The sequence below is a fragment of the Mus pahari genome, chromosome 13 (assembly GCF_900095145.1).
Source record: "Mus pahari chromosome 13, PAHARI_EIJ_v1.1, whole genome shotgun sequence".
Taxonomy (NCBI): domain Eukaryota; kingdom Metazoa; phylum Chordata; class Mammalia; order Rodentia; family Muridae; genus Mus; species Mus pahari.
The window spans coordinates 29,172,166-29,187,333 of record NC_034602.1 but is presented as its reverse complement, the minus strand read 5'-3'; the positions used below and the strand labels follow the sequence as shown (position 1 = coordinate 29,187,333).

The 15,168-nt window shown below is 53.4% G+C and overlaps 1 protein-coding gene across 15 annotated transcripts in view; it reads right to left on the bottom strand.

Annotated features, from left to right (window-relative positions):
- Positions 1-7,237, bottom strand: part of Ablim2 (actin binding LIM protein family member 2) — a 125,852-nt gene extending 118,615 nt beyond the window's left edge. For 10 of the 15 annotated variants that reach the window (XM_029545080.1, XM_029545086.1, XM_029545087.1 and 7 more), the window contains exon 1: positions 7,057-7,186. In XM_029545080.1, coding sequence (XP_029400940.1) covers positions 7,057-7,066 — 10 coding nt within the window. In that variant the 5' untranslated portion in view covers positions 7,067-7,186. Of the gene's footprint in view, positions 1-7,056 lie in introns of all 15 variants that reach the window. The other 5 variants (XM_021211378.2, XM_021211382.2, XM_021211376.2 and 2 more) reach the window with 1 other exon arrangement.
- Between the last annotated feature and the right edge of the window lie 7,931 nt (positions 7,238-15,168).

The window sequence follows — 15,168 nt, the reverse complement described above, 5'->3', positions numbered from 1 at the left end:
TGCCCACCTATAACTGAAGCCAAGACCATTAAGGACAATGTACTGGAATGTCACACGCCATCTTGTCGACAGTGAAGGCAGTCCTTAGGGGGCTGCTCTGCCGGCATCTTGTGCCTACCCAAGCGCCAATGGGAGAGGGGGCTTGAAGGTGTCATTTGCCGTGTCAGATCCTGAAAGTCTCAGAGAAGCATGTGTATTCTGAGTGACAGGGGAGCCAAGCACAAAGCAGGACACGACTGCACCCATTCACTCTTCCAGAGCAGGTGTCAAGGAGCCCCCTGTCGGGGGCACTCTGAGTGGCTTGGAGGCTCTGAGGAGGATTCCGAGGCCCCCTGTGTCCTGAGGCCAGGCCCCTGAAAGCTCTCTGCCAGCATGCTGTCTCACTGCCTCTCCCTGCTGCTGGGTATCAAGACCCTAAGGCCTAGAAAGCTCAACTCAGGAGCCGTGACTCAATACAGCATACCGTGCCTCTCCCTCTGAGGATAAGCGGATGCACTGACTGGGAGCTCCCTAGAGATCAGAGATGTAAACAAGCCTGGAGTGGTTCTAGACCAAGAAGCAGCAAAAAGACAGGCATGTTGGAAAAGGGCTTAGGAGGTAAGCTGACCTCGCGCAGAGGACAAGTTCGGGTGTTTCCCGAGTGGTGCAGGGTATTCCAGATGTTCCTATTTTCCTGCTTCCAAGTACCTGCCAGGTCTTGAAGAATCCCCCAAAGCAGGTGCTACCTCTGTCTCACAGGCAGGCGAACTGTGGCCAAGGGCAGTTGGAGAAGCCTATCTAACAGTAGGGCTGGAGTCCCACTGTGCCAAGGGGCCCCTATGCTCTCCATAGAGTACAGACTGCCCTCACAGACTAGGAACTCTTCAGCCATGGGGCAGGTGGCATGAGACCCCCGATTAGCATCCACACAGTACCTGCTTGGGATGCACCAGTTCACCACCAGTCAAAAGCCCCCACGGGGAGCAGCCCCCATGCTGAGCCAGACAGCAGAAGTGAGGGTCTCAGAATGAAAACCCACCCCACACCTGCCCTAATCCTTCCCATGGAGCCCAAAAGGCAGTTACTGTGCATGCAACTCAGGTGTCTCCTCCACGTCAGGCTCTGGGATCCCTCCACTTCCGGATCCTACTCCTAACCAAAGCGTGAGAGCCAACACACTTCCCCAGAAGGTGACATGGCGAAGATGTCAGATGAGGAATGCTGGCAGCACATTTACCCGAAATGATATCAGCCTCAGAAACAGATGTCATGATTAGGCAGGATCACATACTCCAAGGTGACTCTGCTATTGCACGCAAGTACACAAAGTCACAAGAAGGGACGATAACTTGCCCTAAGGGAGACCCTGGCAGGGCAGGACAGTGGAAACCAGAAGAGATCTAGATATAACGACTGCCACCTTCAAGTGGATAGCAGACTCTGGAGGGTCAAGGCCTGGCATGCATGCTGTGGGTATCTGAGACCGGGGTCAGTGTTGAACCTGGAGTCGAGCTTACTTATAGGGTAGCATGTGAGCTGCTCATTGTAAGAATACCTCCCTGTGATCAGAGCTGTCAAAGTGTGGATCAATGAACCCAGGAGGAGACTTTGCGGAAGGCAGAGGAAGCCACTGGAGATGTGCGCCAGCAAGCCCTGTAACTGGGAAGTTTGAGCAAAACTCTCTGGCACAGGTGAGAAGACAGAGAAGACAGGTAATGCTCCAGGGTCGGACCTACACACACAAAGCCAGGTCACCAGGCAACAGAAACTTCCCCAGCTATTGGCCAGGGCACCCAGGTAGAAAAGGGCCAGACACAACCCACTTCATCAGGGAGACACGGGGCAGGGGGGTTATGCCAGCCTCCCTGGGGTTCAAATTCCAGCTCCTCCACTTACCAATTTTATGGCACCAGGTAACTGCTGGAACCTACAAGGCCTCAGTTTCCCCTCCATGCAGGGGGAGGGGGAACCCCCAGCACTAGACATGTGTGGTATGAGGAGGATACAAGAGAAAGCAGATCCCTGGTCTGGCCGGAGGCCCTGAGGAAGCACCCTGTGAGCATGGTTACTGAGGTGACATATAAGCCTGTCTGTCCTACCCAGATGCTGCGGATACCCTAGTAGCCCTGAGCTGTTTGGTGGTGGAAATATTCCCGGAGTAAGCAGAGATGAGGCACTCGAGTTACTCTACCAGGGACGAGCAGGCTCGGGGCTCTGAGCAGCAACTTGGTTGTAGCCCAGTGTGCTTGAAGCAGTCTACAAGCCCCCAGTACAGCGCATGGGAGTGACTAAAGCCGGGAGCTGACACTGCCTGTCGCAATGTCTTCCTGCTGTGGCTCTTTTACCTGCTCTTTGAGGCTCTGCCAGGCAGCTGGCAAAGTGGTACTGAACGCCTAGCACCCTTGGTCCCCCAAGACCCTGACACATGATCAGGGAAATATAGAGGACAGCAGAGGCAAGAAGCCAGCCCAGGAGCCCTGATTCCAGAGACGGTCTTCCCTGCCTGTGAGGCTCGGACAGCCCACAGGAAAGCACAAGGAAGGTCTCAAGGCGTCCATGCAGAGAACAGCCACAGACTCTAGATTAGGGTGGGCATGGGGCCAGCATCCATGACTCCCAACAGCTGCCAGTGACAGCAACTGTGGCCTGGACTGGCCCTGAAAATAGACAGTGTCCCTTTTTAAAGGGCCAGTAACAGGGCAGGGCCTTCCTTGGGGCTCACCTTCCTTCCCCTCCTCTACTCAGAGCTCTACAGTGTGCTGGGCAGGTGGTTTAGGGACACTTAAAGGATCAGGGGACACTCTCTTTCCTGGGATATTAATGGACTTCCCAAGAGTTCATCAACTTCAAACCCGATTCTAGAAAACACCAAACTACCTCATTATCAGAAACTTAATCTTGGGTAGCTAGCTCAGAAATTAACATTGATCATTATAGGAAAAAAGGTCACATTGGGGATACAGGGCATAGGGAACCAGAGAATGCCAGTCCATGGTCCTCAGTGTCCTGGCCAGATGTGACTCCTGACACATTTCAGGGTTTGGGGGCTTCCTCTCTGTTACGCCTGACCCACAGTGGGGTTGTTAGGGGAGATGGGACACTGGCTTCTTGTGCTTGCTTGACTTCACCCAGCTGTGGACAATGTGTAAGCAGCTAGAAGGGACCTGAGGATGCCCCGGATGTACCCATGCCAACACAGGACACCAACGCCCAGAGAAGGACAGGCGCCCATCCAGAGTCAAGGCAAGTCCTTTGTGCACTCAGAAGTGGCCTGGCATTCTAATGATGTCCCTTTGTGCTCTGTGTGAAGGGCAGAGATCCCTACAGTATGGAAGATCCCCTTTCCCTGCATCACCATCCCCAGAACCAAAACAACCCTGCCTCCTGCTTTCGACTCTGCATCTCATTCCAGAGAAGAGCAGCCTACGAGTGCCTGTCAGACTCAGCCTCAGTCATGTCGGCCATTTTCCTGCTAAGGCTTTCTTCCTTGTGTGGTAGAGCTGAGACCACAAAGGGATGTGCGGTTTCACGCTCTACCGCTACTTTTTTATTTATTTTATTTTATTGTCTATGTGCACAAGTGTTTTGTCTGCATGTATGCCTGTGTACCACCTGTGTGCCTGGTGCCTGAGGAGGCCAGAAGGGGGCACCAGATCCCCCTGGAACTGGGGTTCCAGATGGTTATAAGCCACCAAGTGGCTGCTGGGAGTCAAACCCTCAGCCTTGGGAAAAGCGCCAGTGCTCCTAACCATTTAGCCATCTCTCCAGCTCCCCCCTGCCATTTCTTAATGAAACTGGTTTTCTTAAACATTTTCTGCTAACACCGAGAAGTCATCATATTGATTGTTAATGCCTCCCACACCCACCTAGGAACTGATCATTTCTTCAAGTGCTTGTTTACTGCAGTCTCAGAGCCTACAGCATCACAGACTCACAGTAGGCACTTAGTAAATATTTCCAAGATGAAAGTATGGTGGCCAGCATTCTTTGTTCCCCACCTTGGCTGGTGACCTGCTCTGTTATGTTAATGGTACTCAAGCAGGCAGACAGCGTATGACCACATGCTGCCCACTCCTGTGCTAGGAGGAGTGAGTGCCACATTCCAAGTGTATTAGAATGCCAGGCTGATTCTGGATGCACAAAGGACTTTCCTTGTCCCTGGATGGGTGCCTGTCCTTCCCCAGGCCCCAGTTTCCTGAGTGGGGGGGGGGGTGCACCCAGAGCAACCCCAGTTCCCACCCAGCTGCTTACATGGCAGCCACTGGAGTAAAAGGTGGCTGAGCCGGGTTCCCAGTCCTTCAGCTGTCATGAGCAGAATTCTCACGGTGCACTCCTGACCCCAGCACCTTAGACGGGCTGGATGGACACACAGCTTTGACAGCGGTCATCAGGATGAAAGGAGCCTTATGTGCCCTCGTCTAATCAGCATGGCGTCCTTGGAAGGGGAGGATTTCAGGACACAGGCACACAGAGGGACAACTCTGTGAGGACACAGGAAGGGGATGCTGCCTACGAGCCAAGGAGAAAGAAATCAGCCTGCAGATGCCTTGATCTGGGTTGTTTTGGCTCCAGGATTGTCCAAAAATAGATTTCTCTCATAAAGCCCCCTGGTCTGTGGTACTTAGTTACAGAATCACACACACACACACACACACACACACACACACTCCTCTACCTCAGCTCAGCCAGGTTTACAGCCACCTCCAGGTACATCTAGGCTTAGCCTTCCTTGAGACCCAGTGCATGGTGACTGAGCCAGCACGGGGTCCATCATACCCACTCCTGGTTCCCAGCCCCCTTATCCCGTTGTGGCCACACGGGCTGCAGCGGAGCCTCACTCCCAACACCACCTTACAGGCTCACTTTACACTGCACACACAACTACAGAGATTCCCTCCATACATCTGGGGAAACTGAGGCACAGAGAACAGCATGACTAGTACACTGGATTTAGAACAAGACCATAAGCCATGGAACAACATCTCCTACTGCCTTGCTGTGGCACTCTGTAAGCCTTTCTCCCTGGTCACCTTGAAATCAACAGGCAACCACAGCCAGGGTGGCATTCACAGGCCTCGGTGCCACACCTGAACTAGTATGGAGCAGCACTGTGCTGTCACACCCTAGCAGCACCCACTCTGTCCCCACCACAATTGGGAAGGAACTTCTAGCCAAGGACATAGTACAGGTTGCCAGGGGCTCCCATCACTTGCCCATCTGGACCAGTATCACTCCCTGACGCTCGTCCGTGCCAGGTTCCAGAACGATGCCAGCCATCCCTGGGGTGGCACAGTGGAGTCTTTCCCTGTTGACAATGAAAGCCCTGACCTGCCATATATACACAGCAGTCACTCTGGGACCCATGTGCCTCTGCCCGCTCTCCTCCTGTCGATGAGGGTGAATCTCTGCTGTGCATGCATTAGGCTGGCCAAAGCTAAGCCATGATCCACAGGTGGGCTAGAAAACACTTGTGCTCTATTTCCAAATGGAGCCCAGAGCACCCAGCAATGGCAACGACCATCCACACTCCCGAGGGGCTGCTGCGTGTAGGGTTTTCCTGCTTAGAGAGGAACCCAAGTTCCAGGTGAGCAGGCCAAGACTGGGAAGGTGTCCCAGTGCGTAGACCATCAGACACGCCATGGTTCAAACTCCAGTCTCCTTGCCATAACAATGCCAGCCCTCCTCCCCCGGGGACAAACACTACAAATGCAAAGAGTGGGCACCTGTGCTCCCTCTGAGGGCTCCTGATTACAGGAGAGCCAGAGGTATCAATTATGGCCTGAAAGCATGAAATTAACCAGCACACACCCAGCCATTATCCCCACCGCCATCAGATAAATGTCTGGCAGTCCTGCCAAGTCTGAGGATACCCTCGCCTTACACCCACAGGTAACAGGTTGGCCATCTCAGGAGGGATCCTGCCTCCCATACCACTTGCTCTCAGTCACTCTCAACATCCACTGTAGAAGTCCCTCCTTCCTTAGCTAGGAGGGAGAGGGGACAGTGCCCTGGGAGGAGGCACTTCAGGCTGGGAGCCTACAGTGAGCTGTTCCCAAGCTCATTCCCTCCCTGGCCACTTTGTCCTAGAGGAAACTGCTGCACCCATTGGTTTATGCAATGTAGCCAAGGGCCACACTGCTGCTAGTAGCAACTTCAGCTTGGGGGCGCGGGGGAGCATGCTGGAGTCAGGGAACCTTGGGTTCAAATCCCTATCACTTGTCAGAGCTCAAGTCATTGAAGTCTGGTCATCCCATGGCTCCTGAAAATGGAGGCCAACCCCTCTCTCCTGAGGAATGAAAGGATCAGCCCTCCCTGCAAGCCGAACTCTTGAGGCTGTCAGATGGGTGCATTCACGGGTGATGTACAGATGCTTCCTGAGCCAAGGCCTCCCAGCTCTAGATCTCAGTTTCCCTCTGAGCACAGGCGCTGCTGGGTTGCAGGGACGTGGGATTTTCCAGCATCACACAGAGGCGGTCAGATCCCTGTGGGTGGGTGCGGCTAGAGAGGTAGGGCTGAGACGCTCCGAACTGAAGGGCTAGAAGGACAACAGCGCACAGACAGCTCCGGGACTGACACACATACAGGCTCTGGCACTCAGATCTGCAACTGGCGAACCTGAGGAGTTCAGGGTCTGCCAGATGCCACCACCCAGGCTCTGCGGGAACCGCGCAAGGGCGGAGTCCCCTGCTGCAAAGCTCCTCCTGTCATCACACCTCTCTCTACGGTTAGGACTGCGGCGACCCAGGGCCCCTTACCGGGACCCGGATCCCTTTACTGAAGCAACCTGGGACCCCCACGAGAAGCAAGAAGTGACGCCCGCCAGACAGCTCTGCGCAGCCACCCTAGCTGGCACGGTGGGAAGGAATTTCGGCATATGCAGCTCCGCGCCCCCGGCTCAGAGACAGAGGCTGCAGGCCGGCCTTTCGGGGCTGCACACCCTGGAGAAAAAGTTGGGTGGAGCCGCTGCGCTCAGGAATTGGCTAGGGGAATTGGCTACGCACTGCAGGTGTACCCAGTCCTCGAGACCCTACCAGGGTTGCAGCTACGAACCCGCGGATTCCGGGTCGCAGCTCTCACCTGCACTCATGTCAGCGGCAGCTCCCAGTAGTGTGGTCCCCGCGCTGCGACAGCCCGAGGACCGGGCCGGCAGGTGCGGCGCTGGCAGGATCCTCAGCACGCTTGAGGCCAGCGTCTCGGCGCACACAGCACCCGCTGCCCGCAGCGCCACCGCAGCTCAGGGCTCCCGCCCCGCCCCTTTGCCCCGCCCCTCAGCTAAGCCCCGCCCCTTGTCGAGCCGCGGGAGGGTCGCATCCTGGGAAGTGTAGGCGCCGTGCCCTCGCTGTCCGCCTGCGCGCCACTGCAGTTAGACATGCGGACTACAAGTCCCGGCAGGCTGTGTGTTCCGCTCAGGCGCAGACTGGTGGTAGCGCAGGTGCCCTCCTGCACCTGCTCGGAGAGCTCTGCGGAGCTGTCAACAGGGTTCTAAGGGAGGCGTGTAGGACTGTAGCTCATCTCAGCACTGGAATCTCAAAGGAGACCCAAGGAAAAGCTATCTTGGAGCAGCTCTACAAGAGTGATGGAAGGTCTCAGCAGCAGACCTTCCCTTCCTTCCCAGTGCACAGAAAAGGGGAAATTGAAGCGGAGGGGGAGAAGCGGGAGAGCGAAGCAGGAACAGTATTTAATCACACACACACACACACACACACACACACACACACACACACACACGGGGCGAAGTCTGAATGGGTTGGGATCCAGACGCAGGTGTCTGGACTCCAAGTTAGGCTGTAGGCAACCTCGCCTTATGCCCCAGACGTCGCTCTTACGGCTTGGCTGACGCTAGGCGGTGCACACTGAGGAGGCTGTGGCACATCCTGCCCTCTCGCCAAGCTGCCCACACGGTAATCGATTCCCTTGTGACGTCAGGCGTCCAGCGCAGGGCGTGGAAAAAACAGACTGAAAGGAAAGCATAGGGAGGCGCAGGTGGATCCTACCTCGTGTCGGTGGTGACAACAGGTGGCCACGAGAGACTGGATGAAGGCAGCCTAGAGAGATGAGAGAGAACGGATACGCAGGGCCCAGAATGAGAACAAACAGGATCTGGCACTGCATGAACAGGCACAGGCCAGGGACGTTTGGCCTGGGTCAGGGATGTTCCAAGTACTACTGAGGCAGAGCAGAAATTCCTCCCCAGTGATCAGTATTGTCCATCTATTTTGAAGGGGATCAGGAGGCCAAAGGCTCTGGTAAAGAAGAGACACCCCGGGGAAGTAGCACACTCCTTTACATCCTACAAACCAAGAGACTCCGCTGGCAGCTCTACTTGCAGCCTCCGATGCTCAACGAAAGAACGGGCCGCCTCTGGGAATTCTTGCCCAGAAACCTTGCTAATGGAAACTAGCCTCTACATGCTCCAGAAATGTGTTTTGACTCCACCTGCCTCCATTGGTTAGACCTAAGGACAGTCCCTATCTTTTAGGATAGTTCTTAGGTGCCTGGGAGCTCATGCTTATGTGTGTGTCCTAGCAACCTCTGAGACCCTTGAGTACTCTGATACTGTTTCATAGTGCCATTCCAGTGCCTCCCACAGGCTTGCTACAGGCACTGGAAAGATACTTACTGAAGAAACAGGGTGGGGGAAGGCAGGACAGATATTGTCCAGCAGGTTGAGTCCTTTGGGAAGCTATGCCACCCCCACCCCTCCCCTCACACACAAAGGCTACCCAGGCTGGTAAAGACACTGGGGGTGTTGGCTGTGATGCTTTCCACTCTAGTGGAGGCCACTGTCACACTTCTTGGCAGAGGTCCTACAAGTCAGGCAGCCTTGTAGGTCTTGGAGCTCAGCATGGAGTGGTCTGTGCCTTCTAGAGGAATTGGCATGTCCCTCTGAGAAGACACTTTCCAACACACAGGGGCTGAATGATCCAGCACATTCTCTTACAAGGGCAGGTATGAAAACCTGTAGGTCCTGGGCCCAATCACCCAGGAGGTTGATAACTAAGGTAGTGCCGATCCAGCTGCAGCTTTCCAATATACAGAACCCTGCAGGGCTGGATCTGTCTTGTGGTAAATCAGTCTACTTGAATATATTAAGCCAGACCTTTGTCTTGAGTCTGCAGTAGGTGACCTCAGCCACTTGCGTTCTCTCAGTGCCTCTGTTTCCACACCTTCCCAGACACAATGAATATCCGTGGGTTAAATTAGTAGTGCCAGGAACCCTGTTCAAAGCTGCTAGCCTAGAGCCAATGCTAAATAAACAATAGTCAAGACAACAGTGGCTGTTGATGAAGGGGTAGATGTGAGCCATTACCCCCTTCAAAGCATGGCCCAGTCTCACTCAGATCCATTCATGACTGCGGTCAACAATGACTTAGGAAAACCAAGTCCAACCATTAAGTGGTGCAGAGTTCCACTGCTGCTGTTTGAGCAGCCTGCCTGTAGAGGGAGCCAGAGGCTTCAGAGAGAGCACCAAGGCTCTGCATCCTTAATAGCCAGACCATGGCACTCTCGCTGACCGCTGAGACTCAGACAGAAGCAGATGAGATGTGGAAGGCAGAGTCTTGAATGTCTAGCCTCCAGAATCATGAGCCACGGGACTTCTATTTTTAATAAACTACCTGGCTCACAGCAACAGAATATGGCTTAAGATAGGGCATTCAACTTGACTAGTCTCTGTTTCTGGAAAATCCTCGAGGGGGTGGAGTTTTCTTAAGCACCAGGGCACAAGGGATGGGTGTGGTCCACCACCCTGAGACTGTGTGCCCTTCCAGGGAGGATCTATCCGTACAGGACTGCTTTTCATGGGATCTGCATTCTTTGTGATTAGGAAACATTTAAAGACAAGAGCATCCACATATCCCCTGTGTCTGACCCAGCGTTCTCTTAGCTTAGAGAGTGGGATCTGGGGAGATCTGTTGTATTATCAGGCCAAGATGTTGGAGCTGCTAGACCATTCAAAATGATTCCCAAAGCCAACAAGGAGACAGGGTTCATAGGACACAGGACAGGATTGTCAGAACCCCCACCTGGCCTTAGGGACATTGAAGGGCGCTTTGTCACTCTTACCCTTAGGAGAGTATCCTAACTGTTGACTATGGAATGTAGGTTGCTATGGGATGAGGCACAGAACAAATAGATAGCTCCTGACCTGTGTGTGGCCTAGTTGGTTCTGAGAATCACGAGTCAATCACTGCTTTCTCTCAGACATAAACTCTCAGGTTATAAACTTGAGTGTGTTCCTGGAAGCATGGAGATACAAGATGAGGGAGACAAAAGAAGCCGATGCTTACATCTGAATCTGACACTGCAGCTGACAAGCTCAGCCCATCCCGCCATGTCTCAGAGGAAGCTCCCTGGTGGCTGCGGCCCGTGAGGCTTCCTGGGAAGAGCCTAGCATGAGGGCTCTTTTTCCATCAGTGCCCAGAGGACAAGCCCAGGTCCCTGCCATACATCATGCCTTTTGCACTGCTTCAAAATGAAGAGCATTTACCTTGAAAGTGTTTACTTCCTTTTGAAGATACATGGTCCCCAGAAGTATGGAAGGATATCAGGTGGAGCCCCTAGCATCAGCCTCCTGGGGAGAGCAAGTGGGGTGTGGCAGGTGTGTGAAGAATGAGACGGGGGAGCTGAGGCTATTCAAAAGGCAGAGGGGCTTCAATGGCAGTTAGAGATGGATGGACCTCACATGGATGGAGCTCAGCTCAGAGTGGAGTAAGGGAGAATAGGTTTGGAACTGTACCCGAAGGACCAAGCCAGGCAAGGCAGTCACAGCAGGGTTCAGATACTTCTGTGCCAGATCCTATGGTTTATATGCATTATCCCAAAGGTCTTATCATCTCCATTTTATAGACAGAGAAACTGAGGCATTCGCTATTGCTAAGTGCAGCCACTAGAGTGTACCCAGACAGTTTTGGGAGAGAGTGAGCCATGTGTCATCGGTACTGGGTCCTCCCAAATCTGTCATTGCCTATAAAGGACATAAGAATCTAAGAGCCACACTTGGAGTAAATGGTCAAAGCAGGGGGCCTGTCCTGCCGGACCATGCCTTATCAAGCTCTGCCCCTGGCCGTCAGGAATGCTTACCCTGGTAAGCACAGGCTCAGACTGTGGGCTCTAGCCGAGCTTCTTCCCTGTGACAGCCTCTCCTGAGCCCTGCTAAGTCTGTGCCCGCTACGCCCAGGGCCTTGCCAACCACTGCCACATCACTGCAGGGTCTCAACCTCCAGCTCCTGCCTGGCTCTGTCACCAGCATCGAGACTGCCAGGTGATCCTAAGTCCTCCTCATATTCGGGATCATGGCATATGTCCTGGTCTCCGGAGACCTCTGGGTGAGGCCACTGAGCTGTGGGGTGACATATTCCCCACATTGCCACTCCATTGGCACCTCCATCCCATAAAGGAAAGAGGCCAGGCCTGCCACACCCCTCCCAGCCTCCTGGTCTCTCCCTGGGTCTGTGGAGGTCTCGCTGGAAGTGACTCTAGGGAAGGTGCCACAAGGCAGAGAGGCTCGCCGGGGACCTGGCCTAGAAAGGTTTGGGTCTGGAAATGTAGCTGAGTTCCTGCCTTTAAGGCAGCCATGGCAGAGGGAGGCCCAGCCTAAGCTGTGCTCCCCACATCTAGCTGAGGTATTGATCTGCTTCACAGCCCAGGAGAGAACCAAATGAAATAGGATGTCATTACGGGCCTTTCCAGCCACTCAATAATTTAAAGCCATGCCACGTGAAACCAGGAGCCAGCACAGGAGTCAACTCACTTCTCTGCGTCACTCTCTCAAAAATAGTCACCACAGCCGGGTAGCGGCAACACACACCTTTAATCCCAGCACTCGGGAAGCAGAGACAGGTGGATCTCTGCGAGTTCGAGGTCAGGCTGGTCTGTCAACACAGAGAAACCCTGTCTTGAGCAGAGGGGGAAAAAGAACAGTAGTCTCCACGCTGGGCAGACAGCTAAGGTCAGCCTTGGCTCACATGAATTCTTCCCGCGCAGGACAGAAAAAGGAGAGATGCGGGGATGTGGGATGACGTCCATCAGTCCAGACTGTTCCTAATTCCTGCTTGATGGATAGATACAGTAGAGTGTTGCATCTTCTTTTCCTAAATAATCATGGCCTGCAGTTGGCCTGAACGCCAGAAAGAGGCAGAGCCTAAGGCTACATTTGAGAAATGGCACACACATGAGGCCCCAACCTGCTAGCCACTGGAGGAACTGGACTCGTGCAGCAGAAGCAGGGAGGTGTTAGGAGCACGCGGAAGGGAAGCACATAGCAAGCTCTGGGTGAAGTGGCCCATGAGAGCTGGGAGACAAATACCACAGGCTGACAATGGGTTGGAGCCCATGAGACGTGTGTCTTCTCCCAAACCTAATGCATGGATGTTCAAGGTGGCAGGAGGGTTGTCATTTCTGAGACTGGCGATACTTTGTCCCAGACCCTTTTCCCTGGCAGACCGGGGACACTCCTTCTTCTTCATGCTCCGCTCTGCCTCTGTGTGTCTCCGCCCGCATTTCCCCTTCTCGTGGGGATTTAGCTGTGTGGGTTGAAGCCCATCCTAGTCACCTCATCTTAACCTGGACTTCCTGGACAACCTTGTCAAAGTCACATGGTGTGATGGCTAATCATGATGCCAACTTGGAAGAGTCTACAACCAGCTCAGAGACAAGCCCCCGGGTGTGAGAGGGTGTTTACCAAGGTTTAACTGAGGTGGTGAACACCACCCTGAACAAGGGCGGTGCCATGTGCAGTGCCCATCTAAGTTAACAAGGCGAGAGTGAGCTGAGCACCAGCTGGCATTTTCCCCAGCTTCCGGGTGGTAGACGCCACGTGACCAGTTGCCTGGAGCTCCTACTCCATGGCTTTCTACCATGATGGACTCTATCCTTTGCCCTTGAACTATGAGCCAGGACAACCTTCCTCCCTTAAGTTGCTGTTGGGGGAGAGATGAGTGCCCAGCGCGTGCACAGGGTATTTGGTGGTCAGAGGAGGACTTCAGATGTCAGTCGTAAGGTGTCTTCCACCTTTTCAAACAGTGTCTCTTATCACCCTAGGTCAGCCATTCTCAACCTTCCTAATGCTGTGACCCTTTAAATACAGTTCCTCATATTGTGCTGACCCCAGCCATACAGTTATTTTGTTGTTACTTCATAACTAATTTTGCTATTATGAATTGCAATGCAGATATCTGTTTTCCAATGGTTTTGGGCAACCCCTGTGAAAGGGTCATTTGACCCCCAAAGGAGTACAACTCACAGGTTGAGCACCGCTGCTCTGGAACCTTGCCACATACTCCTGGCCCATGATCCCCCAGGGACTCTCCTGTCTCCATCTGTCCTGAGACCATTACTGGAATTCCAGGCACACACCACCACACCCAGCGTTTTGCGTGGATTCTGGAGATTCTAACTCAGCTCCCCATCTTGTAAGGCAAGCGCTTTGCTGATGGAGCCATCTCTCCAGCCCCTAACATATCTCTCATGTACTCTTAGCACAATAACAAGAGAACTAACTAATGGCACACTGAGGCTCTGACTGCTAGACCTTCAGTGTGTGAACTCTGGGGGAGCATTAAGTCAGATACAGTCAGCTCACGGCAGTGTCAGCATGTCACTTCCTGTTGACAGGGAGTCATGGAACGGGACACCCAGGCCATACTGTGTGGGAAGCCAACTGTGGTCCTGACCTTGGTCATGGAGACAGAGCAGAGACACCAGGCTATAAGGGTGGAGACTAGAGGTAGCCCCTAATGTGTCTACATTGAATCCAGGTAGAACCACAGGCTACAGGCTCACCACAAGGACAGCACTTGCCCTTAGGCACGGCAGAGCCTCTAAAGCTTCGAACAGGGAAACCAGGCCAGGAAATGCTGCTCCTCTACAGAGTAGGAAGAGCAGAGGCCAGTGTGGGAGGCAGGGGCTAGCACTTATCTTGGGGAGAGGCATAACTCAACTCATCGTATAAGGCCTCCTTCTCAGACTCCACAAGGGACTCTGTAGTCCCTCTAGAGCTGTGGCTGTTGCCCTGGGAAGGGATAGGCAAGAGCTCTGGCGCAGGAGGCACAGAGTGAGAACAGAGACTATCACCAGAACCAGGTCCCCCAAGTTAGAATCCTCTGGACTCTCCCAGACCCATGTCCCAATGTCCACTGGCATACCTACTTAAAGACCATAAGGGCACACAGCCTGGTGGCATCTTAGAAGACAGTTGTCCCTGGTGGAAAGATCAGCTCTTGTCCTGGGAACTGGGAAGGACTTGTCTGAATTGAGCCTGGACTTGGTGTCACTGAGCAACTCTGAGCCTCTGATCACTTGCCACCCATCACAGGCTGACAGCCAATGACTTTGCTGGGTGAGCCAAGTGTGCCCCCCCCCCACTTTCACATAGAGAATGCATCTCAGGGGATGCATGTTGTGGGGCACGGGGATGCTGTCCCTAAGTTCTTTTCTGCAGGCTTCACTCCAGTCTTCGTCAGCCCAGTGCCTTCTCCTGTTAGACCATCATGTCCCTGTGAGGAAAGTACCTGCTCCATAGTTTCACAAAGGCTATGAACAAGGCCAGTCTCCCTTAGTGACATCACAGGGCCATCTCCACCAGGATTTCTTGTACAGATTCTAGCCAAGCCGCTGGGAGCAGAAGTCATGTGGCTCCATGATTATGCCAAATGTTCTGCCAGGGAAAAGTCAAGAGAAGTGTTCTGATTTCTGAATATGAAAATAAAGTAAAAAAAAAAAAAATAGCCGGGCAGTGGTGGCACACACCTTTAATCCTAGCACTTGGGAGGCAGAGGCAGTTAGATTTCTGAGTTCGAGGCCAGCCTGGTCTACAGAGTGAGTTCCAGGACATACATACATACATAATACATACATACGTATAGTTTTATTATCTCTTTTTGTTTGATTTGTTTTTTTCAAGACAGGGTTTCTCTTTGTAGCCCTGGCTCTCCTAGAACTCACTCTGTAGACCAGGCTGGCCTCAAACTCAGAAATCCCCCTGCCTCTGCCTCCCAAGTGCTGGGATTACAGGCATGCGCTACCACTGCCCGACTATTATTATTTTTAAAGTGTGTGTGTGTGTGTGTGTGTGTGTGTGGTGTGTCAATATGGTGCACGTGACTGCATATGCCCAAGAAGGCAAGAAGCATTGGATCTCCTCTGGAGCTGGAGTTACACACGGTTGTGAGCTGACCAGCATGGGTTCTG